This window comes from Oculina patagonica, chromosome 6 (genome assembly GCF_052425735.1).
Source record: "Oculina patagonica isolate OP01 chromosome 6, crgOcupat, whole genome shotgun sequence".
Taxonomy (NCBI): domain Eukaryota; kingdom Metazoa; phylum Cnidaria; class Anthozoa; order Scleractinia; family Oculinidae; genus Oculina; species Oculina patagonica.
In genome coordinates, this window is record NC_135763.1 from 31,638,980 (window position 1) to 31,663,393 (window position 24,414).

At 40.0% G+C, this 24,414-nt stretch overlaps 1 protein-coding gene across 3 annotated transcripts in view; it reads left to right on the top strand.

The window, feature by feature from the left end:
• The window catches only part of LOC144658130 (uncharacterized), an 80,621-nt gene that overhangs the window by 9,694 nt on the left and 46,513 nt on the right, over nucleotides 1–24,414 (top strand). For 2 of the 3 annotated variants that reach the window (XM_078518473.1, XM_078518471.1), the window contains exon 1: nucleotides 7,172–7,327. The exons of the other annotated variant lie outside the window; for it this stretch is intronic. In XM_078518473.1, coding sequence (XP_078374599.1) covers nucleotides 7,258–7,327 — 70 coding nt within the window. In that variant the 5' untranslated portion in view covers nucleotides 7,172–7,257. Of the gene's footprint in view, nucleotides 1–7,171; nucleotides 7,328–24,414 lie in introns of those variants that run through there. 3 annotated transcript variants of the gene reach the window in all.

The following is a 24,414-nucleotide window of genomic DNA, read 5'->3' on the forward strand; positions in this document are numbered from 1 at the left end:
TAAAGATAACGAAATATGATCGGACAATTTAGTGACTTTTCCTAGCCTGCTTAGCAAGCGTTTCCGAAAGGATGTTTCCCACATTTTATTACTTGGATTTTCTAAAAGTCTGAGATCCTTGAAATTTGATATAATTATTAAATAGACACAAAATATTGGGGTAACCATAACCATAACGCTTTGCCGTAAAAAATAGTACCTTTTTGTAGAAACCGTTACAGCGATGACAAGATGTCACGATATTTTTCTTCAGTGAAATATACTTTCATCAAAAAACTGTCGAAATAAACACCGGAGAAGAAATAATAAGCCCAAAGAATGGCCTGATGCTTTGACGAACTTGAAAAAAAAAAGGTTAATTTTTGGAAGATACGCCGTCCGTAACAACCGAATTTTTGTTTGTTTGTTTGATTTTGTTTTTTGTTTTTCTGTTGTTGTTTTTTGTTTGTTTTGTTTTTTCAGGCCACTGTGTAAAAAACTGCGTGTAAAAACCTAGTGGTTAAAAAAACCAGCTAACAGAAATTTGCCATTGTAAAACTCGGAAATATAAGAACCTCTTTAGCCAAGCAAGGCCAGCACGTTCTTATAATTGGGTTACGGTAAATTATTATAAACACTTTTACCGAGGAGTTTGTTCGGCAATTGCAAATTCACATTAACATTCTGTAACCAGCCTTGTTAGGGCTCTTACACAAGGGTTTTTACTGCACTATCTCCTTTTTTGGCCATCCGTATCTTTTTTGTACTTGATGTGTTATTGAAATATTGCTTTACTGTTTTAAGTAGTTATTTCTATATTATACCGGATTTGGTGGCCAATAAAATCAAAGGTGCTTTGTTAGCTCACTCGTGAATGAGAATACTAAATGTATTGGTGTAGAGCTATGAAATGATTCTGTCTTTTTGTGAGCGGCATGTTAGTATAGAAGTTGTTTGAAGGGAGATATGATCACGTTGGTTCCTTGTGTTTACAGCGGACGCGGGTAATCCATTCATTTTTTTTCTTTACGACAATCTATTTTACAATTTTATACGACGTCTTTTTTTTCTTTCTCCTTTTTTTATGAATCTATTAGAGATGCAAATCAAGTACTATACAGTATATTATTAAAAGGCAACAAAATTCGTCAGTTTGGCGAGCTTTTTTTTGATAAATTATTTACGTATCATGACTATCGATTATCGTACAATACGCTTGGAACTATAAAACATTCAGAGACTGCTAAAATTGGACTTTATTCATACAATTGTCCTGAAATCAACCTTTTAATACCCAACGCAGTCGCAGTCCACAGTTCGTGCCTGCAAAATCTAAAAATTTCATGAAAACACGGAATATCACTAGTGCTCCGAAGATTTTCATATTTTCTCTAAGATTATTTCTTCTATTTGTCATGTGAAATTCTTAAGAGCTATAAATCGAGCCATTCGAATAGGTTTTATACATACAAGCCATTAAACTTTGAACCTACGGTATCGGTCAGCGGGATAAGAACATTACAAAGAAATCTATATGCTAATTTTCAGCCCAAATGACACGCAAGTCGAAGTGGTCTAGCGGTTAGGCGTTTGGTCTTCAAAACCATAGTTGATGTTAGGAGTCGCCGGTTCAAACCTCAGAGGGGTGAAACAAAAAGTTAAAAAAAAAACAAGGAAAATTAATTTATAATTTAAAGCATAAATTATTATTCATAAATTAAAGTTAACAGCCCATAATTTAATGGATAAATTATTATTCATAAATTAAAGTTAACAGCCCATCGACCGACCGAGTGAAAATTTGCATATCACTTTCCATAACCATACTCGTTTCATTACATTCACGAGTAAAAAGGCTAAAACTAAATTTGGCTAAAATGCGTGACACAGCTCCTTCAAAACAGAAGTTATTATTTCCAGGCGACTGTGTATGAATTAAGTTTTTCATTTATTTATATATCAGACATAGACGAATGCTTAAGCAATCCATGTCACGTGAAAGCCTCGTGCTCCAACACACATGGTTCATTCAACTGCACGTGTAAAGCTGGATTTGCCGGGGATGGCCGGAATGTCTGCTCAGGTAAGTTCACTGCCCGTAATTATAACAACGAAGCTAAAAGAAGGCAAAAACAAACGATGGAAACTCACCTGTTTTGGGACTAAGAATATACAGTCTTTAATTAAAAAGTTTCAACACAAGATCAGGTAGTCTAAGGTACTACAGTAAAAAATTAGCAGGATTTTTTGGACCTTCTTTGACAAGGGGGGGGGGGGGCTTCGGCAGCCCCCCTATGTAACTTTCAGAATATTTAAGCAATCCCAATGAAACTTATCGGATGTATAGTTATCCAAACATCTCTCTTTTGGTATACGTCACGTGAGATGATGACGTCACATCACGTGATAATTACATCATGATGTCAAAAAAACAGCCGCCATCTTGGATTTCAAAATTTTTCCAAAATGCCAAAGAACGACCCAAAATGACTGCAAAGTACACAAAATTGATAGAACTGTTATTAAAAAACCATAAAAAGGTAAAATTAATTGCATTTAGGTTATTCTCATTAAAAGAAACATGAAAATTACAAATTTGGGAAAACATGCCTGTCAAAATGCCACTGCCATTGTGATGTTAAGTTCTTGACACGACATCCTATCCTACCACATTACTCCCAGATAAATTTAAGATAAGCTCACAAAGTTTGGCAGCGTTTGGTTTTATCTTGAAAAAGTTAAAAGCGTTCAAACTCAGCGTGGGCCTCAAAAGCCCCCCCCCCCCCCCCCCCCGATCTAAATAGGATTAAAAGGTATATTTGTTCCTGCTTTTTCCACTTTTCACCCTGGTTTCGAGCTTTGGATTCACGATCAAAGCTGTCGGCTTTTGAGTTTCCTTTCGGCTTTGACCCAAATGCGTCCTTTTCCCACTGTGAGCCCTCGTCGCTTCACCAATGCATGTCATCCGTTTCTGTGATAAGCGTTTTTTTTTACGGGAGTAGGTTATCAGCCCCCGGCCCAAACCCCCAAACTGAAGGAACAGGCCTCTACTTTTCGACCTGCTCGGCATGGGTGAGCCCAGAAGACTCCAACCGACAGAGCTCTAGGGGTCACAGAGACACACAAGTTAATGAGAAATTTGTTTATATTGCCTCAGATGTTGACGAATGTGAGGAAAAAACGTATTCCTGCCCGAAATTTTCAACTTGTAAAAACAAGGATGGTGGATATGAATGCCAATGTAAACACGGATATAAGAAAACGTCAAAAGGAGCATGCTCAGGTAATGCGTTATATATTGTTATATTTTATGTAACTGAGTCATTTCTTTCTCTGCAAAAGTTAGTTTTCGATTTTATTTCGAACTCCTTAAACCTTCACCTAACCGGTGCGAAGAATAATTTTAATTGATGTAACTAGAAAATTTTCTTTATTCTCTACAGAAATTTGCGTTCCAAAGTGTGATAAGGACTCGTACTGTGAAAACGGCAAGTGCTTGTGCCGAAAAGGATTGGACTCCAATTGTCAAGCAGGTAAGGGCGTGGCAAACACTAGTTTCAAGTTACGCTGAGAAAAGGGCATGTAGAAAAGGTCACAAATTAGTCAGGCCAATTAGAGGGCCCAAACAATAAACAGCTAATAAAACGTGTCGATATTGATGGACAAGTTGTCAGCTAGATAGGCTTTAAAAATTCCCTTGGACATAAATTCATAGCTCCACCTCGGGGTACAAGTGGAGGGAGATGGAAGACCCCTCCCCCAAGGTTTTCTCAGCGTTGCCCAGAGTGAAAAGACCTAAGCTCAACTCTACAAGATGACAGAATCCGCTATCTTACATTTTAGCATTTTCTTAGAAAGTCTGAAAATAACGGAAATTGATCCAAAATCAAGCTAGGATGCTTATAGAATGCAGAAGTAAGCGCGCGAATCCTACAGTTTTGTTTAACAAGACAATGAAAACGATGCCAAATTGACAATTGTTAACCAGACCTGCTTCGTTGCGTGGTCCCCTGCATCCAAACTGTTTTTACTAAACCCCATTCAGACCCCCAGAAAATCCTCTTTTCAAAATTGCAAAAAAGCCTCAAGGGAGGGGGATGTCGTGTTTTTCTGTCTGTTTTTCTTTTGTTTGTTTTCTCCACTGAGATTTACCTCTGTAATAACATCATTGCAGGTTTACTTGGATCAGGAATTTCGCACCAGTCTTCTGCTGCGCTTCTCAAGGCTACCTCGCCTCAGTCTTCTTTTACCCTTCTTGCGGGTGCCCTGCTGTGGTGCCTGCCCTTGATGTAATACCTGGCGCTATTTTTACTCTTCTGTATTTCCTTTATTTGTATTTTTTATTTTCCTTACTCCTATATTTTTGCCGGTATATATAATATAAGAGATCGTTTGTCAGCTAAAAATCTTTAATAAAAAGATGCCACCAAGAAATTGTATGCTTTCGAATCAAGGATTGAAAGAAGGATTTTTGCAAGCTTTTCACCGTGAAACGGATTTTCCACGATATACATTACATATCCATTACTTTATAATTTAAACTGTACGAACTGAAGCTTTAATTATGTTCACCTAACACTGAAGAGCTCATTTAACAACAGAAGAATAAACTGTTATCTGTTCAATCATGCTTTGTTTTTGTGTCATTTTTGCCTCATATGGTGAGCGTTCACTTGAGTACCCGCGTTTGTTTTTACTGTCATTCTGAATGGTATTAACATCCGGATAGTATGAAATACATTAAGCCACTTTTAATCATGCATATTTACGTTAGCCCCATTATCTATGCTTTTGTGCGATAACTTATTAAAAAACAAGCCAACTTTCAAATTTTCAGATAATTTTACCACAAAGTCAAGACATTTATTAGCTGCTTTGAAATTAGAAAAACTTTATTAAAATCTGACTTCGAATTCACTTCAGCTGCTGTAGAAAGGAAAAGAAACATAGATAGATGCTTAAACAACCTTAAATGACAATTTATTTCCTTTCCGAAAAAGGAAACTTCCTTCCGGATATTATGGAAATTAAGTTAATTTTGTTTGATATGTAAATTTTAAGTTGGCAGATTTTCGCGGCACCCTTTTCTTGCGGGTCTAACCGCGAGAGCGTACAAGCAGATTCATACCCCCACCATCGTACTGGGGGGGGGAGGGGGGATGGAACCCTTCCCCAGAGTTTTCGCTCTATTAAAGAAAGCGTACTCTACAAGATGACATAATTTTTGTTGGCTGCGAAGTCATATGACGTCATTATAGCCGTCAGAGAATTTCTTACAAAGTCAGAAAATAACGGAAATTAACACAAAATCTAACCAGAATGCTTATGGAATGTAAAAATAATCAAATCCTACAATTTTGTTTCAAAAAAATGAAAAAGTAAAGAAAAATGTTAAAAATGACAATTTTTGGGCAAGACCTGCTTGTACTTGTGACGTTGCCATGGCAACGTCAAATAACACGGACAAATGGTTGACATTTCAAAATTTCCGCAGGGGATGAATGAACAGCTACTGAAAGTCTCAGCATAATATGGAATATCCCACTTGTCACTTGTCACTTGTATTTTCTCAAGTGACACGTCGGTTATTCCATATTATTAGAAACTAACAATGATATATTGCAATTCCTGAAATTTGATTGGTTTACAGGGAATGGTATATGAGCTTATGTACCATTAACCACAAATTTGGTAGCCGATACGCGTCAATGAAAACAGCTGGGGAGCTCAAATATTGCAATTCTTTGGTGTTTTTTAATAAAACAATTATACGGCTCGCGCTTGTTGGATATGAGATCGTTATAGCCAACTCGTACAGTTCATATCCAACACGCGCTCGTGGAAAAATTGTTAAGTATACCACTCGAAAGCGTTGTATAAATAGTATGTACGTCCGAGGGTTAATATGAAAGATATATCTGAACTGCGGTTGAAAAAAAATAAAAAGAAAATACCGTTTAAATGCTACCGCCTACGGTGATTTGCAATTTGCCCATTTAGTGGCAATAATCTAAAAATGTTCCAAAGTTTGCAACCGCAAATTAGACATGCGTAATCCCTTACTTATTTTCGTAACTAGCTAAAAATGAATACTCTCTCCGCTGCTGTTTTTCCTTTTGAAACTGGTGAATCTAACACTTCTTCGCGCTGGCATGAAGAGTCACTAGCGAATCCACTGCAGCTGAGGCGATTGTAAAATGAGCAATTATGGAACAACGCTGAACCTTATACATCCAACCGATTTCTGTCAGATCGTGTTACAATGCTGACCAAGCCGGTGGCAACAAGCGCTTCTGAACGATTGGCCAGTTTCTGGTGTCGCCACACAAGTCAAAATTAAACAATGGTCGATTCCTTCCCTTGAAGAGTTACGTAAGCGGTGATACTGCATTTTAATTAAACTTTAAAAAGCGAAGGAACAAAAACAGTCTCAGGTAGAAATTGTAGAAAAAATTGGGGGGAAATTGTTGAAGACTTGCGGGATTTCGAGTGCTCCTGACAGTTCAAAAGACGATCACGTACGCCGACAAAATAATATTCAAGAGCAAGACAAAATGGCTTTTTAGGTGCCGCCAATTAATAAAAGGTGGTGACCAAGAATAAATTACAAACGCTTGTTAATTTTCGTTTGTTGATGATCACTCAGCTTATAGATGAATATTTTGAACATTCAAATTCAAGACTCTTTTCTAGTACGTCGATTTTTTTTTTCGGCGGAAATACTCGGCTATCAGCCGAACCCCCAATTTCGTTGAGTTGTGACCAGTTCTGAGTAAAATTTGGGGAAAAAATTGCTCGGCTTATAGCCTATGATACTATTACTTTTCCTAACCTCCCAAAAAAAAAGGAATAATAAAAAAGAAAGAAATCAATTTGCGATGGATGAGAACTTATCTCTTTGCCTTTCGGCCTGCTTTCGATAAACAGCTAGATGATAATCAAACTACGTGAATTGAACTGTTCAAAGTATGTCAAGTTTAACATCATTTGTTTTATCAAACCTTTATTTGTCAGTTTGTTGTTTTCGATTCTTGTTTCATAATAACTTTTCCGAGTTTAGTGGCTTATAGCCACCTTGATTATTTTAACTTGCGCGCGCACATTCGAACCCTGCAAAGCGCGCGCGTAATAAATTTCGCGACAATTTTACACTTACTTTGACGTCATAAGTTTAATTGCTGAGCAAGCGGACTTTGGAAGACGGTTTTCAGCAATCGATCATGATGATGGAGGGCTTCTAGGAAATGAGATGTTTTCGCAGAACAGGCGTTGGCTTCGATGAGTAAAAGAGCTGCTGCTGGAATTTTACTTCTTCTTGTACTGCTTGGACTTTTTCAAACATCATATGGTATGATAAAATTTAACCTAAATAACGTTTGTCGTTGAGTTAAAACACAGGGAACCCAAACGCCGTGTTAGTTATTCATAAACTTAAAATAAAAATGTTCTTATTTACCTGAGTTCCTGTGTGTTTTTTACCGGTTTGGGGGCGATTTGAATAAGAGCGAAGGCGGTTTATGTTGCGAGTTTTAAACGGTAATCGATCTGTCGCAATGTCAATACGACGCGTCTCAATTATGTCTCAAGTTTTCCTTTAACTGTTATTATTAACTATTAACTCCCCTCGCTGGAGAGAAGAATTGAAACACGAAACTCCCCGCGAGGAGAGTTAATAGTTAATAGTGTTAGTAACTTGAGTTAATAACAATTGGGTAAATAAGAACAGTTTTATTTTAATATTATGAATAACTAATACGGCGTTTGGGTTCCCTGTGGTTCTATTTGATTTGCTACTTGCAATAATCATGTTGGGTAGATGAATACAATCGTACACTACTTAAAATCTTTTAAAACAATGAAAATACACACATGTAAATTAGGAGTTGTGGCACAAATTGTGACAACTCGCTCGGCTCGCCCGGGCTCGCCTCGCTCCTTGTCACAATTTGTGTCCACAACTCCTAATTTACATGTGTGTGCGGAACGCAAGACGCCTTTCTTACCCCTCTCGCGAAACGAGTTGCAAAAAAGGCGTTGGCGGCACCTCTAACGGCCCGCAGCAACAGAGAGCGCCACCTGTGTGCTAGATTTATTTTTCAATTGAACAAATATTTTTCTTAAGTATATGCAACAGATGGCTGCCGCAAGATATTCGTCAGAAGTTTTGCAAGCTATGATGGAGGAAAACCTCCGTGAATTTCAAAGAAACCCCCAAAGAAATTTGTCTTTTTCACTCGCCCACACCGATTTTAACGAATGGCTTAGAGTATGGAAAATGAACATACCCGAAACTGACACTAACAACAAAGATCTTTTAATTTTTGCAAAAAAACACAAAAAAAAGTTTTATGATCTTTTGGAAAGCGAAATTGATGACTTACGAAGCTTAAAAGCAAGCTTTGGACTTGAAGTTAAATTTTCGATACAAAGAGACGGAGTTACGCAACACATGAACCACTATTTCAGTGAAAGAGAACCGCACGTGTTTTCAAAAAACACCAAAGAAGAAATCGAAAAAGAGTTTGTCAGATTTATCGAAAAAGCAAAGGGAGAAATTGAGGCTTGGTCAGAGAAGGGCTCGGGGTGGAAAATTGAAAGAATAGAAATGGCGTATATCAATGTCGCGCGTTATCAGCCATTGAGAGGGGGGAGTTATCTGCCTTTACCACCAAAATTGGCAAACAAAAAAGCAGTTATTAACGTGCAAAACAGGGATAACGAATGTTTGAAATGGGCTTTGAGAGCTGCATTATTTCCGCCAAGAGATGGGAAAAATCCGCAAAGAACAAGCAGATACCCAGTTGACGACGGAATAAACTACAATGGAATCGATTTTCCAACGCCTCTAAAGCAGATTGACAGGCTTGAGGCGCAAAACAACAACCTTGCAATAAATGTGTTTGGATGGGAAGACGACTGTGTGATACCTCTCAGAACAAGCAAAAAAGAAAATAGCATTTCCCGTATAAACCTTATGTTAATTGAGTCAGGATTAATTCAGCACTACTGTTTTGTAAAAAGAGTATGCGCTCTGCTTTACGATCAGACTAAATCACACAACAAAAAACACTTTTGCATGATGTGCTTGACCGGTTTTACAAGAGCAGACTTGCTCGAAAAGCACGAAAAATATTGCAATGGAGTTAACGGCAGGCCAACAAGAATCGAAATGCCGGAAGAGGGGAAAAACACTATTTCTTTTAAAAACTACCACAAACAAATGAAAGCGCCTTTTGTAATTTACGCCGACTTTGAGGCATTGTTAAGAAAGATGCAAGGATGTAAACGCGAAACGGCCGAGGAGCGCCAGAAAAGAAAAGACCTTGGTGAAGAAGTGAAAGACATGAAGCCGAGTTACACAGACAAAACAGAACAGCACGAGGCATGCGGATTTGCTTACACAGTTGTAAGGAGTGATGGTGAACACGAAAAAACATTTGTGTACAGAGGACAAAACGCCGTTGAAGTATTTTTGAAATGTCTTTTAAGTGAAGAAAGAAAAATAAGATATGAATTGTCAAAGCCAAAACCTCTTGTGATGACGGCAAAAGACTGGGTAAACTTCAAAAATGCAACCAATTGCCACATTTGCGAAGAAACGCTAATGAAACAAAACTTTTTGGACTCTTTGCCAGTTTGGATTGGAAACAAAAAGGAGCTTAATTACTTTGGGCAGATGCACAAAAAATGTTATTACAGAAAGGAAAAAGAGGAAAAAAACCAGGATACCGAAACCCACTATAAGCTAAAAAAGCTTGAAAAAGAAACACACAAATTAGCAGCGAAAAACCAAAAAAACTGCTTAGCGTGCCACAAGCCGCTTATCCAGCCGAACTACAAGGATGTGGTAAAAGACCATTGCCACATAACAGGCAAGTTTCGAGGAGCCGCACACAACATTTGTAACTTTATGATGCGAATAGATCCGAAAAAGGTTCAAATACCAGTTGCATTTCACAACCTGAGGGGTTATGATGAACACCATTTAATGCAGGCAATGTCAAAGATTTCAAAAGAGGCACAGAAAGAGGTAAAATGTGTCGCAAACAACATGGAAAAATACATCACATTTTCACTGGGGGGTTTAAGGTTTATTGACAGCTTGAACTTTTTACCTGGGAAGCTTGAAAAACTTGTAGAAGAGATACCAAAGGAGTCATTAAATATAACAAAGGATAACTTAGAATTTGAAGAAAGCGAAGAATGTTTTGAACTTCTTTGCAAAAAGGGAATCTATCCTTACGAATACATGGACTCATGGGGAAGATTTAAAGAAACAAGTTTGCCAGAAAAAGAAAAGTTTTACAGCAAACTTAACGACGAGCACATAACAGATAAAGAGTATGAACATGCGCAAAAAGTGTGGAAAACCTTTGGCTGCCAGACCCTGGGCGACTACCACGATTTGTACGTTAAGACAGACGTGACCCTGTTAGCCGACGTCTTTGAAAGCTTCCGAAAACTCGGCCTTGAGAAGTACGGGTTGGATCCCGCGAATTATTACACGACGCCAGGCCTTTCTTGGGACGCACTCTTGAAAAAGACATGGGTGGAGCTTGAGTTACTTACAGACTATGAAATGCATCTTTTTGTCGAAAGGGGAATAAGAGGCGGAATTTCGATGGTAAGCAAGAGATATGCAAAGGCGAACAACCCTTATGTTGAGGGATTTGACCCGAGCCAGCCAAAAATATACATAACGTACCTCGATGCGAATAACCTTTACGGGTGGGCAATGAGCAAGCCGCTCCCAAAAAGTGGTTTCAGATGGAAAAAGGTTATGCCAACAGAAAAAGAAATAACGACAAAAAAAGAGTATGCAAAAGCTGGATGGATTTTAGAGGTGGACTTGGAATACCCGAAAGAGCTGCATGACGCCCACAACAGCTATCCATTAGCACCAGAGAAAAAGAAAATAAACAAAGAAATGTTTTCGCCTTACCAAAACAAAACAATAAAAAATCTTGATTTGCACCCGCCAGACACCGAAAAGCTTGTTTTAACTCTTGAAGACAAAACCAATTACGTCGTGCATTACCGAAACTTGCAGTTTTATCTAAAACAGGGAATGAAACTCAAAAAAGTGCACAGGGCCTTAGAGTTTGAACAAGAGGCGTGGATGGAGCCGTACATCCGGATGAACACAGAATTCCGAAAAGAAGCGAAAAGCGACTTTGAAAAGAACTTTTACAAGCTGATGAATAACTCAGTTTTTGGAAAAACAATGGAAAACCTGAGAAACCGTGTAGACATAAGAATAGTGCGCAGCGACGAAACAAAGAAAATAAGAAAATTAGTTGCAAGTCCATTGTATTCAAGACATGTAATGTTTTCAAACGATCTGGTTGGAATAGACATGCGAAAAAGTAAGCTTTTTCTTAATAAACCGGTCTACACAGGCATGACCATCCTTGACGTAAGCAAGCTATGCATGTATGACTTCTTTTACAACCATCTGAAAAAGGAGTACGGGGAGCGTTGCGAGCTTTTGTATACAGACACAGACAGCCTTTTGCTTGAGATAGAAACAGAAGACGTTTACGCGGACATGGCAAAAAACATTGACAATTATGACACAAGCGACTACCCAAAAGAGCATTCACTTTATTCAAACGAAAACAAAAAGGTGTTGGGAAAAATGAAAGACGAATGCGCAGGAAAACTAATTTCAGAGTGTGTTTGTTTGAGGCCAAAAATGTATTCAATAATGACAGAAGACAAAAAAAATATAAAAAAAGCAAAGGGGGTAAAAGAGTGTGTGACAAAGAATAAAATAGATCATGAAAACTTCAAAGATACACTTTTCCAAAACAAGGAAAGCTTTCACGAAATGCACATGCTAAGAAGCTATGCCCACGAGATGTATTCAATAGTGGTAAACAAAAAATCGCTGTCCCCCTTTGACTCAAAGCGATGGATAGCGGATGATGGGATACATACAAATGCTTACGGGTATAAGTTTTGCGAAACAAAGCCTACATAAACATAACGTTTAGAGCTTTTCTGAGCCCAAGGGGCTCAAGCACTAAGTGCTTGGTGGTAACTGTGTATTTGGAGGAATAACAAGCAATTCTTCACGCACAAAGCCGCGCTTTGGACCATCGTGCAAGTAATAAAGCACTGGCTGATCAGGTTTAGTAACAGACCTTTCAATGCTGTAGACTTTTAATGACCAAATCGGATCTGTAGCCCTTTTTACGCCGCCTTCCAGCTCGCCAGGTTGGTAGAGGAAGCGCACATTAACGAGAGAGGGGAGTTTTTTTTCTTTCTTGCCAACAGGTCTTGTATATTTTGAGGACGGTTTTGACGAAACAGCCTTTTCTTTGATTGCAGCAGCAGGTTTCTTACCAGTAAGACTGGTTACTTCGTTGTTCAGAGCGGCAACAACTTCGGGTAGCCTTTTTACCCACGCTGTCGACCGCTGGCCAGATGGCAGGTTCATCTCGACACCGTACTGATAACCAAACAGGCGCCCTGCCAGTGTTTGATTAAAACGTTCAACAATAGCTTGATCTCTGTGAATGTTAACACGCCCGCGTCTAATATAGGTTTTGTGATTTTCCATTTCTTTGGTAACAGCTCCCATGAATTCGCGACCAGGGTCAACTTGCAGCATCTGTGGCCATTTTAGTGCACTTCGCCTGTAAATTGTCTGAAAACCTTTTGCAACCTCAGTTGAATCTTTGGAGGTCAAAGGCTCGGCCTCTTTGAATCGGCTGGCAACGTCAACAACAGTCAGAGCGTATTTGTAAACTTTTCGCCCTCGCGGCAGTTTGTCGTGTGGCAGAAAAAGAAGGTCCGCCTGGTGGACCGCGTTTGGAGAAGAAACATCGAATTTTGGGCGAGGAACGTATCGTGGTGCCGGAAGGTAGATCTGCCAAAGGGCCTGCTTAACTAGCCACTTTTTTGCGGCATCTTCGGAAACCTTGGCAGCCTCGGCTAATTTTTTTATCGCAGCAATTCCCTTCCAATAGCCCTGGGGGCTATAGTAGACTTTCGAGATTTTCTTCGAAAAGTTTTGCTCCGCAAAAATCTTTGCATCCATGCGTATACTAGAAAAAAAAGAAACGTTTAAAGAAACCGAAAGGCAGCGTACCCAAGAGCAAGAGCGCCTGCGCCAACAAACATCAGTTCACCTTGTTTCTGCTGCTCGCTTGGCTGATAAAAATCAGAGAACTTGGGTTCTTTCGGAGGAATCATTTGTTTGTCAGGATGTGCCTGGTTGTAGAGTTTGAAAGCGTAGTCTGTGTTCGTAAAGTTTTGTTTCGCTTGCTGTTTGATCTCATTGTTGGTTTCGATCCAGTCGAGAAGCTTCGTGCGGTCGCGTGAGTACTTCGCGTAAGCTGCCTGGTAAGCCTCGAGAGCTTTGTCGTGTCTTTCTTTTTCTTTCAAAGCGGCGTCATCTCCGCCACCCAAAGCTCGAGCAAGATAGTTGCCGCCAATGAAAGCAGCAGCGTTCAAGATAGCTCCGCCAGCCATAATCGCGACGCTTGCCATTTTGTTATTATACTATTCTAATTTTTTTTTAATTGGTTGGGAGAATTTTCTGGTCCTCGAGATACTGTTTAAGTGCAACGCTGCCAGCCATGACGGCTGTGAACTTTACATAGTTCATAAAACTGCTGCTTGGGTCGGATGTGAAGTTTTCTTTTACAACTTTTTTGGCAGCCCAGCCGATTCCGGCGGCAAGGCCAGTGAGAGTCGCGGCATCCATGAGTGTTTTTACGAGTTTGTTGTCAGACATGGTGTTTGTTATAAAATAAAAATAAATATTTAAATTGAAAAATAATTTTATGAATTCTTTTAATCTCATCAAAGAGTTCTAATAAAAAAAAAGTTAATTGCTGAAGTCAGAAAGTAAAACAGAAATCACTTTCTTAAAAACTTTAGTTGGCCAAACACATCATGCCACATGGAATTAAAGATTTTTTCCATTTCAGCACACATCAAACTTTTTGCTTCTTCAATCTTCTCTTTTCTTTTTTCTTCATTTTCTATTTTTTCATACTCTTTTTCAAGTTTTATAAAATCCTCATACTGCCTGTTTAAACTTTCCTCAGTTTTTTCATCAATAGCAATAAAATTTTTTAATTCTTCTGGTTTCAGCTGGTTAAAAAAGGCTTTTGTCCCTTCCAAAGCAGCTGTTGCTCGTGCCTCATCTTCTTCGAAGAATTTCCCAAAGAACTCGGCACAGTGACCCAACAAAACAAAGCTTCCAAAATCCATTGGGTCAGGCATAGTGTATGTCTTCGTGTCGGTCATCGTGTTTTGTATACTTTAAAAAATCGAATGTTTAAATGAAAATTATTTAATAATTTTTTTAATCCATCGGACGGATTCCTCTTTTTGAGCCATTTTGGTTTGTTGGTTGCGGAATTCTAGAGCCCGTTTGGCGCGTGTCTGAAGAACGCGTTGCAACCCTTCCAATACTTTCTGCTGTAACTTGTGTGTCATCAGTTATAAGAGTTGGCGGAGCTTTAAATGTTGGACTTCTTTTTTCGTTTATAAAGGCTTTTATGTCTTCGCGTTTCACATAAGTTGTAACGATTGCAACGCCGATACCAAGCAAAGATATCCATTGATTTGTGGTGAGACCGCTTGATTGCGGCTGAGCCTCGGGCGGAGCTGGTTCCGTTACGGCCGGTGGTGTTACACTTCGCTTAGCAGATGCAGATTTCTTTTCCTTTTCTTTTGCAATTATTGCAGCAGCCTCGACAGCAGCTTTTTTCTGTGCTTCACGAGCCTGTTTTGTTTTTTCAGCTGCAAGCTTGCCAGCAGCAACTCGCTTTGGATTTTTGGCAGGCTTTGTTGCTGGAATTGTTGAAGTAACTTGTTTCTGTTCTTCTTGAGCGATCGGAGTTTGTTCGAGCTCAGCCATTATATAATGAGAAAAAAATAATATTTAAATGAAAAATGCTCAGCAAACTTTTTTGGTCAGCAATTTCTAAGCATTGTTCAGTAATTAATTAGCATTTTCTTAGCATTTCTCAGAAAAATCTTCAGTAGTTAGTGTTTCAGCGCCATGGCGCTGGGACTCAAGAGTCCCTTTGGCTTGCAACTCTGTCGCTTCGTTTAAATCAATGTGCTTTGTTGTGATGAGCGCAGCATTTGCAACGGCAAGAAAGCGGCCGCATTTCAAAGCCAGACCGCCTGCCAAAGTGGACAGCTCTTTGCTGATGATGTAGTCGTTTTTGAGTTCCTTCTGATAATCATTGACGTCCTTGATATTTACGGCCATACCAACGACTTTAGTAACAAGAAAAATAAAGCTGTCAATCAAGCTGTCGGTTGTTTTGGATCCAACGTATGCCTCATATCTCTTTAAGTACTTTTCAACTTCTTTATCTGTCAAGCGCTTCACCTGCTCGTGTGTCAGTTGCACACCGATTGCTTCTTTGGCTTTTCCTGTTGAAACAAGGATTGCAAGCTGTTCACGCAAAGCAGGAATGTCAGGGCCTTGAATGAGTGCCATAGCGCTTTCTGTACTTTCTGGTTCAGCTCCTAGCAGTTCCATTACGGAAGCTAATTCTTGTTCACTTGCAGCGCCCTTGACGCTCTCGGGAGGAGAAGTTGCGAACGGGTCAGCCATTTATTACTCTAAAAAATATGTTCAATAAGAAAATTTTGTGCCGTAAGGGTGGCGATGAGAAATGACAAGATGCGAAAACTTATTTTTTTTTAGCTTTAAAATGATTTCTTTGTAATCCTCATTGGCAAGTTCGCCAGCGTAATCCTCAAAGATTGCCTTCGTGGTCTTGGCAGAGGGGGTGTAAAAGAAAACGATTGCCGCAACATTTTCGCGGAATGAGGATGTTATGCTTGTCAATTTTTGAGTTAACACCCATATGCTCAAGCCTGCGTGGCGAGCAGAGAAAGCAAGATTCACCAACTCCCCTGTTCTTCCTTTTACATCTTTCGAAGCAGCACAGTCGTCGAGGATGATAAGCGTGTTCGTACCCTCAAAAAGAAATCTTGAAAGCCTTAACCAAGATTCCACCTCGTGCTGCTCGCAAATGAAAACAAAAAATCGAATATCTTCCTCAGCAAAGCGATAATAAGTCTTGTTGTGCTCGAAAGTCGGGCAGATGAGCACGATGTAGTCAAACTTGCCTCGGAAAGGGCCACAAAGCTGATTGACCACGTATCTTGTTTTTCCTGAGTTCGTTGGTCCCACAATGAGGGCGTTGAAGGGTATATTGGCAGGATCCATCTTCGTTCGTATATGTACCTAAGGTACACTTTTTCAAAGAAAAAATTATAAAAGCACAGATTCTAACTGCCTGCCAAGTATATTCATTTGGGCGTCGCTGATTACGTAAATGTGGCAGTTCAAATTACCTGAGCCGCTTGCTTTCCTCTCTAGCTCAAGCTGGACACCGTCCTTTGTGTTCACAAGGCGCGTGCCGCTTCCGTGCATCGAGTGGTCAGCCATGGAACGCAGATCAATAAGAAGGCCAAACTTGTCTTCTGTGTAAAACTTTTGCAGAGTCATGTGCTGCGTTTTATTTTTTTCTTTCATGTAGAATCTTTTAACTTCTCCCCAAATGTCCATTCCTTCGATGCCGTTGTTGTACAGCATGTTTGGCGAGCCGTTGACAGTGATGCTTACTTTTGTAAGGTCCGGGTTAATGTACTTTTCCGAGCTCCTTGCACCTTTGTTATATTGCTCAATAAATAGGAGCAAGATACCTTTCATGGACCTCCTCTGCGGGTTGACCCTTAGATTCAGACGTGTGTCGGAGCCTTTTGCAAAAGTCACCACTTTAACACGCTGGATGTGGTCGTAAGCGAACTCTTTGCCGCCCGAATAAGCGCTGAACGCTTCATCTGCAATTTCCTCGCTTCTTATCATCTCGTACTCCAGCTGGATGTTTGTCAACTTGTATTTTAGTTTTGTTGTATCTGAGCCTCTGACCACATGTTCGGCTGCCGCGAGCTTCAGTTCGAACACAAGATCGTTGTATAGTGCCTGAGGATAAAATGCCCCATGGTCAGTTAAAATCTGGTGATCCAGGCGGATGCGGTATTTATTTCCATATATCTCATTCAGCTTTTTTTCTGCGTCCACACCTGAAGTTTTCTTATCGCCAGCATTTGAGCGAATTTTGTTAAGGTCCTCGCTCTGAATGCCCTCTGGCACCCTGTCGTCGCGCTCCTCCTGCGAAAGGAAAAAATCCTCAAATATTTTGTAGATGTCATAGCCAACCGTGTCCTGCACGACGGTGCCTTCGTACTTTACAACAAAATCGTCGACCAGAGCTCGGCTGACGTTGTCAACCAGAAAGTTGTTGGCATGGCCTCCGCTCAAGTCGATGTTGAAGCGCAGCGCCAGCGAGCCGGGCACAATGACCTCGTTTTCGTTCAGCTTGGGCACTGAAACATACAACGTTTCCTCTGGATTGGCTTCTGTGCGGTCAAAAGTGATTCGTTTTACAGCGCGCTCGGCTTTCAGTGCGCCGAGTATTTTCTCTGTGCGTCCCGGTCGAAGGTTTTCTTGAACAGCAGCCATCTCTCGATTGGTTTTATTGTTAAATTGAAAAGTTTAATTTGAAAATATATATAAATTACGTGATGGCGGAAGGTGGTGGTGAGTTTGGATACGAGGACCATGATTTGGACCGAGATCTTGACCACAACAGTGATAACGATGATGAAGAGGAACAAGAGGTCGACACAACCCGACCATTTCAGCCCGGGGAGGCATCCACACCCTACCATGGGGGTGAACAACATGAAATGCAAACGATGCAGCACGAACAGAGCGGGCTGCCAGACACATCCTACGAAGAAACACCTTTTTTGGGAAGCTTTATTCATCAAGATGACAAACCGGCAATGATTGACAGAGCTAAAGATTTTATCAAAAGAAAATTCCCCAAAGTGAACTTCGCAAAATTAGGCCCAATAGGTTTTAGCAAAAAGAGTGGCAATGAAACTACAATTGTATCCTTTGGATCAAAAGGTGGCGAGACCGAAATTTTCAAAAAAGACGGAACTGGCCTTCTCAAAAAATTCACAAACAAGTTTAAAGCCCCCCTTGGGCCAGAAGCGGAATCTCTGATTGCTCAAGACAATGAAGAAATAAGAGAAATGAGACCAAGATTAAGAGAAGCTGAAAGTCAAATACAACAGGCAGAAACAATTGACATGCAGAAAGAAAAAGCCACCCAAGAAGTAGAAGATTTCAGAATAAGAATCGAGCAAATAGATGCCAAGATGGAACAACTTGGGTCAAATGTTGAAAATGAATCAGAATTGCGCAGACTTAAGCAACTGAAAAAAAATCTTGAAAAGGATTTTGAAAACAAAAAAAAGAAGTTGCTGCTCTTGAAAAACAAGTTAAGCAAATAGCAAAAGAAAAAACACGAGTCGTCCAACTAAGGGCAGGCATCGCTGCCAAAGAGAGCGAAAGAAACACTTTGCAAGAAAGGCTCAACGACACAAGAGCGTTAAATGATCTTAAAGAGCAAGAAGATGAGCTCAAGCGCCAAAACGAGGAAGATCAAGCTGTTATAGAGGATGAGAATGCATCCCCCACTAACAAACAAGCTGCGGAAGAAAGAGTTGCAGAAAGAACCGAGGAGCTCGGGCGTTTGCAAACGCAGATTGCAGAAAGAGAAAGGGCGCTTCCACTTCGTGAGAGGATCAAAGAGATCTTCAAAAAATATGGCGTGACAGTAACAGCAATACTTCTTGCTGCTGGTGTCACGATTGGTTCTGTAATTGGTGCCATTACAAACTCTTTGAAGGCCACCGGCAAAGCGTTGGGGAAAGGCCTAAGTGATATTGGCTCAAAGGTAGCATCAGCTCTGCCTGGTCTCATTGGCTCGATTGCGAAATTTCTTTTCAAAACCGCTGGTCAAGTAATTGGATTTCTTGCAGAGCACACCTGGCTGCTTATCCTTGCTGTGGTTGCTTTTCTTGTTGAAAAATACATCAAAAAGAGACGTTAGCGCATAAGGGTGTAGAGCAAAGCTGCTGCTCCAACCGCGCCAACAGCGACAGTTGCTTTGTTTATTTCGTGTGAATCATTGGCTACGGCCTTCGTAGGTTTAGCGCTTTGCGCGTTGCCGTCCTTTGGACGGGGACCGTAAAGGTCCCTAGCTGGTGTTTCAGCAGCGCTTGCGGCGGGTGTCCAATTTTTTTTTGCTGTGGCGCTCTTGTGTATAGGATTTGAAGGGTGGCTGTTTGGTGGGTTGATTTTTGATTTTCCTCCCGCCATCAGTTTAAGAGCTGCTTTTTTTGTAGCTTTATTAACCTCATCATTCACTCCTAATTTCATCCCAACAACAGCCTGCTTAAGCTGGTTATTGTAGCCAACAACGCTTTCTGTGTTTATCACCATTCGAGCGGGCATCAGCCAGGCACCTGGGCAGACTGCAAGGTTAAGCCGAACCTTAGCTTCGTCGATGGCTAATTGGTATCTTTGGACCGACTTTGCCAGATCAGGTTGCCTTATAGCGTCTTCAACCAACACGAGGAACTCACTTTGCGCTTCCTTTGCACGGCCGCCTGTTCCAAGTATGCTACTTCGAACGTTGACCTGCGAACCGAGAATACAGTAGACAAAAGCCTCTATCGACTGGTTTACTCTCGACAAACCTGCCTGAGTAAGCCCTTCAGTGCCGTTAGGACAAAACCAGTCTGCCTGTGCATATGCAGCGTCGTCTGGCTCGATGTATTGAATCAAGTTACCTTTGCTTGCAGCTCCCCCTTCGTCCGAAAATTTATCGTAATCGGGGTATTTTGCTCCAGTTTTGTTTGGTCCAATGTTAGTAATCCAGATATAAACGTTACCAAGTCCGTGGTTTGCGCCTGTTGTGAAACGGAAATCGCTTGACGGGTCGACACCGAACTCAGCGCATATTCTTTTGTAAGAAGCCACGTCGTACTTGTTGTCGAACTGGCTAAAAGTGGGGTCGCCTGGCAAGGCGCTTACGCTCTGAATTCCCCCCATCTGAAACAATATTCGCCTTATCGTGAAATAAACGTGAAAAAGATAAAAATTACGCACAATCGGTGGCAAGCTAAGAGATGAGTGCTCTTCATCGAAAATGTCTCGACTTATACCGCAGCCTGTTGTCGCGCACCATACCGCAAAGTTAAGTTGCTGTGGCCAATAGCCCATATTTTGGCTAGCAAGCCACCTTTTTGACTCTTTTCCTGATGTATGCTTCAGTTTTGTTTTTTGAAAAATCTCTCTTAATTTCGTTGTGAAATATTGGTCTGGTGTGACGTAGATGTTTATTTGGCTGTTAAATATTTTTTTCAAACTCGGTGCGGCTTCGTGAAATCCAACCGCGGGAATTGGCAAAGATGAGCCTTTTGCGCCGCTTGGTGACAGCTGTTGTGGAAAACCGCCTGAAATTTGATTCACCCCCAGTGCTTTTTTCATCTCTGGGCTCCAATATTTGCTGTCAGAGCCAAAAACATTTATCAAATGGCCTTGCCCTGCCTTGTAATAAATGTCTGCCGTTGCTGTGTGGTTGTACGCGAACTCAACCTGTGCAACAAATTTTGTTCGGTCAGCGTTTGGATATTTTGCAAGAAAAGGTTTCCATGCATTGTCTTTTGCCGCTTTAGAAATTGTAGTTGCTTCTGGGGTTTTCATCCACTTCATAAAACCTCTTGTTTTTGCATCCATGGTCCTCTTTTATATTAAACATTTTTTATTTTTATTTAATATAAAAATGGTTGTGCTGACTGTTACCACAAAAGAAAATCCGAACACTGTTTATTTTGACCAGCCTATTCCAAAACCAAGCTATATCCGGCTTTTAAGTTGTTCTCTTTACAACAGCTGGAATAGTTTGGAAAAGGATGGAATAGTTTTTTATAAACAAGTGAACAAGGAAGAGAAGGCGCGTTATATACGGCAAGGAAACTTCTCACTCGATGACATTGGGAGTATTTTTGAAAAAGGATTTCCAGAGAAAAACATGTTTTCTGTAACAAAAGGCATTGCAGGCCGTTCATTGATAATAAAAGCAAAAGAGCCCAATTTAAAAACTTTTGGACTGAATGAAAGTCTTATTAAGTTCTTTAATTTGCCTGGGTTTGAGAATTACGCAAGTATTGAAAAGGAATTTTTTGAAACAATTGAGGTAAATAATGTTTCAAATCCTAAAAATTACTTCATCAACTGTGACCTTATCGACAAGCAACAAAGCTTGCTAAATGGTAAGCCATCAAGCCTTTTAGCGTTTTTTGACATACGTGGAAAACCGTATGAAAAAGTTTATTACCAAAATACACATTTTAACGTCTTGCGCGACGTTTCTGCTGAAGAAAATGTATCATATCTGACTCTTTCGATTAGAGATGAGAATGGAAAGCCATTCGATTTTAACGGCTCAAATCTTACATATGAGTTGGAATTGAATTAAATTAAATACAAAATTAACTTTTATGTATACGAGACCATGTCATCTGCTAATGTTCTCCCGAGTGCCCCTGCTTATGGTGATCGCGAAGAAACACAACTTTATCCAAGCCTCCCAACAAATGCCGAGAATTTTCGGCTGACTGAAATAAGTAAAATTGAAAAAGAAATATCCGCTGAAGCTGAGCATTACAGGCTTGTGTTAAAAAAATATAAAAAAGTCCGGAAAGTTATTCACTATTCCGTGGTCTGTCTTGGCGCCGTGACGGCAGCTCTGTCTTCTGGAGCTGTTGCGACTTCACTTACTGGTGTTGGAATTGTTATCGGCGTGCCTGTTGCAGCAGTAGCAGGTATATCTGGCGCAGCTTCCACTGGCCTGTCAGTTATCAACAAAAAGCTTGAACGTAAAGTTAATAAGCACTCAAGAATCCTCGCTCTGGCTGTTGCAAAACATGACTCGATAAACAGCTCTGTCTCACAAGCTCTGAATGATAATCTTGTTTCTGACAAAGAGTTTCAACTGATCACACGAGAAATGCAGAAATATCGCCAACTTAAAGATACTTTACGCTCAAACTTTGCACAAAAACAAACAAATTCACTCCAGCCAGACATCGGAAAAATTCGGGAAGAAATCAAGAGAGAAGAACGCAAAAGATTGGAAAAAAAACTTCTCGAAAGCGCCACCGACATTTCGAAATAAAATTTCAGTCCAATAAAACATTTTTTCATTTTATAAAAGAATGATTGTCTGCGCTCATCTTGTCGTTTACTTTGTGATTGAATATTTCACCCCAGAGTGGCAAAAAAATATTCGAGTCATCACTAAAGAGGTTGTTGATTGTCTGAACAACATTTGAGGCTGTCGTTCCTTTTTCCACGATCCACGATCCACGATCCTTCTTTTCCAAAAGACCCAAGCCCCCTCGACCTGCACGTCACGCTCTGACTGCGACAAAATAATTTAGCGACCGCCAGCAAAAGATGGGCCGCACGTATTTATTTGTTTTGACCAAAAAAATAGGTGTGAAGCAAGGGGTTATTTCACTTTTATTTATTTTTTTTTCTTGGGAGCCGTGAAACAATATTGTATCTATTAATATAAGCAATCAATAAACATTACAAGTGTGTTAAGTAAAAATAATTTTATTCAGTTGCTAAGTTAAATGTTTCTTGACAACGGCGGACATCTCATGGCCGCGGTAACTAAGGTAAATTGTTCCTTGACAACGGCGGACATCTCATGGCCGCGGTAACAAAGGTAAATTGTTCCTTGACAACGTCAGAATATTTTAAGCTTGTAAACTTGCAAGTTTTTGTCAATTCGGGTTACGCCGTAACCCATTGGCATTCCAATGTGATGACGTTTTTAAGGCCTGTGACTAAGATAATTTTGTCAATTCGGGTTACGCCGTAACCCATTTGGCATGTGATGTTGCCTGTGACTAAGATAATTTTGTCAATTCGGGTTACGCCGTAACCCATTTGGCATGTGATGTTGCCTGTGACTAAGATAATTTTGGTCAAGTTTAGCAAACGCTAAAGTTGTATCATCCCATCGTTAGACATCTACAAATGATTTATGTCGATAAACTGAGTTAAAACTTCTTAATTTTTGATCTAGAAAGGTTTGATAAACGTCTTCAAGCATCCGATATACTTAACCTTGCGATCAAACTTCACGACCAAGCATCTGATTTTTGTCCGTAATTATTGCTTCGGCACGAATAGCTGATATGAAATATTAAAATCGGATCCTCGTTTGTCGTTTCCAAATGATTCATGTCCGTAAGCTGTGTCTTTGCTTCTTTTTCAATGAAGGTTTGATAAACGTCTTTATACATCGGCCATACTTGCTTGTGTAATACAAAAAAGCTTATGTGAATAATATAAAGTTATAATTTTAACTGTGATTGGTCACAAAAGACGTCATTGCATCGGGAAATAACCTATTAACTAAAAATAGTAATGACGCCTGGTGAATAAAAATACCGTGATCTTATATTGTTCTTTTATGTGCTAGAAAGTTCTTAGCTCAATATTTCACGGTATATTTACATGTTTGTCAAATTAAATATTGTTGTTGAATAAATCATAGCTCTTACAACACACATACAAAGAGTTTGAGTTGTTTTCCGGCTAAAAATATTCAAAATGAAAAAAAAAAGAATTAGATTACGTCAAGGGGGTTTCCCACGCAATTGGCACAGGGTAAACAATGACTTCCTGTGTTACTCGATAATTTATGCACTCACCAGAGCGTGCAAGTTTTGTTTAGCTTGTCAAAACGTTTGCGACAACACTGCTGTCTAGTTTTTTTAATTTTTCAATCAGCTCGTCTGTTAAAAAGATTGTTATTTGTTTTTCATTTTCTTTAGTTTTTTTGTAGGTTGTAAACGCTTTTCCACGAGATCTTTTCAAGTTTTTCTTTACACTCAAGTTAATTTCTCCAGTTCTCCCTCTTCCCATCTTCGTTTACTCAATAAGAGCATTTGTTCAATAGGAATTATTTCTGGCACAGCAATTAAAGGTTGGTTGTAATTTAATACAATGGCGCCATACAACGATTGGTACACTGTCGGGTCCGGCGAATCTGCTTCAGGAAGTTAGGAATGTGAAAGCCACTCACATTTTCCTCACTTTTTTTACCATTTCCACGTCTGCTTTCCCGATTTTTTTGTTAGTTTTAGCCATGCTTTGCATAAAGATTGCAGCTTTCTTTTTCTTAAGTTTTCTGGGATTAAACGTATTTTTTTGCAACTCGTTTCGCGAGGGGGGTAAGAAAGGCGTCTTGCGTTCCGCACACACATGTAAATTAGGAGTTGTGGACACAAATTGTGACAAGGAGCGAGGCGAGCCCGGGCGAGCCGAGCGAGTTGTCACAATTTGTGCCACAACTCCTAATTTACATGTGTGTAAAATTAACTTTTAACTTCTGTTAACCGTTATGGAAATAAATTAACCGTTAGCCGTAAAAAAGCCAAAATTTTAACCGTTAACCGTAAAAGCCACCAACCCATTGAAACCCTCTGAATGATTTGGCAGCCCGATAA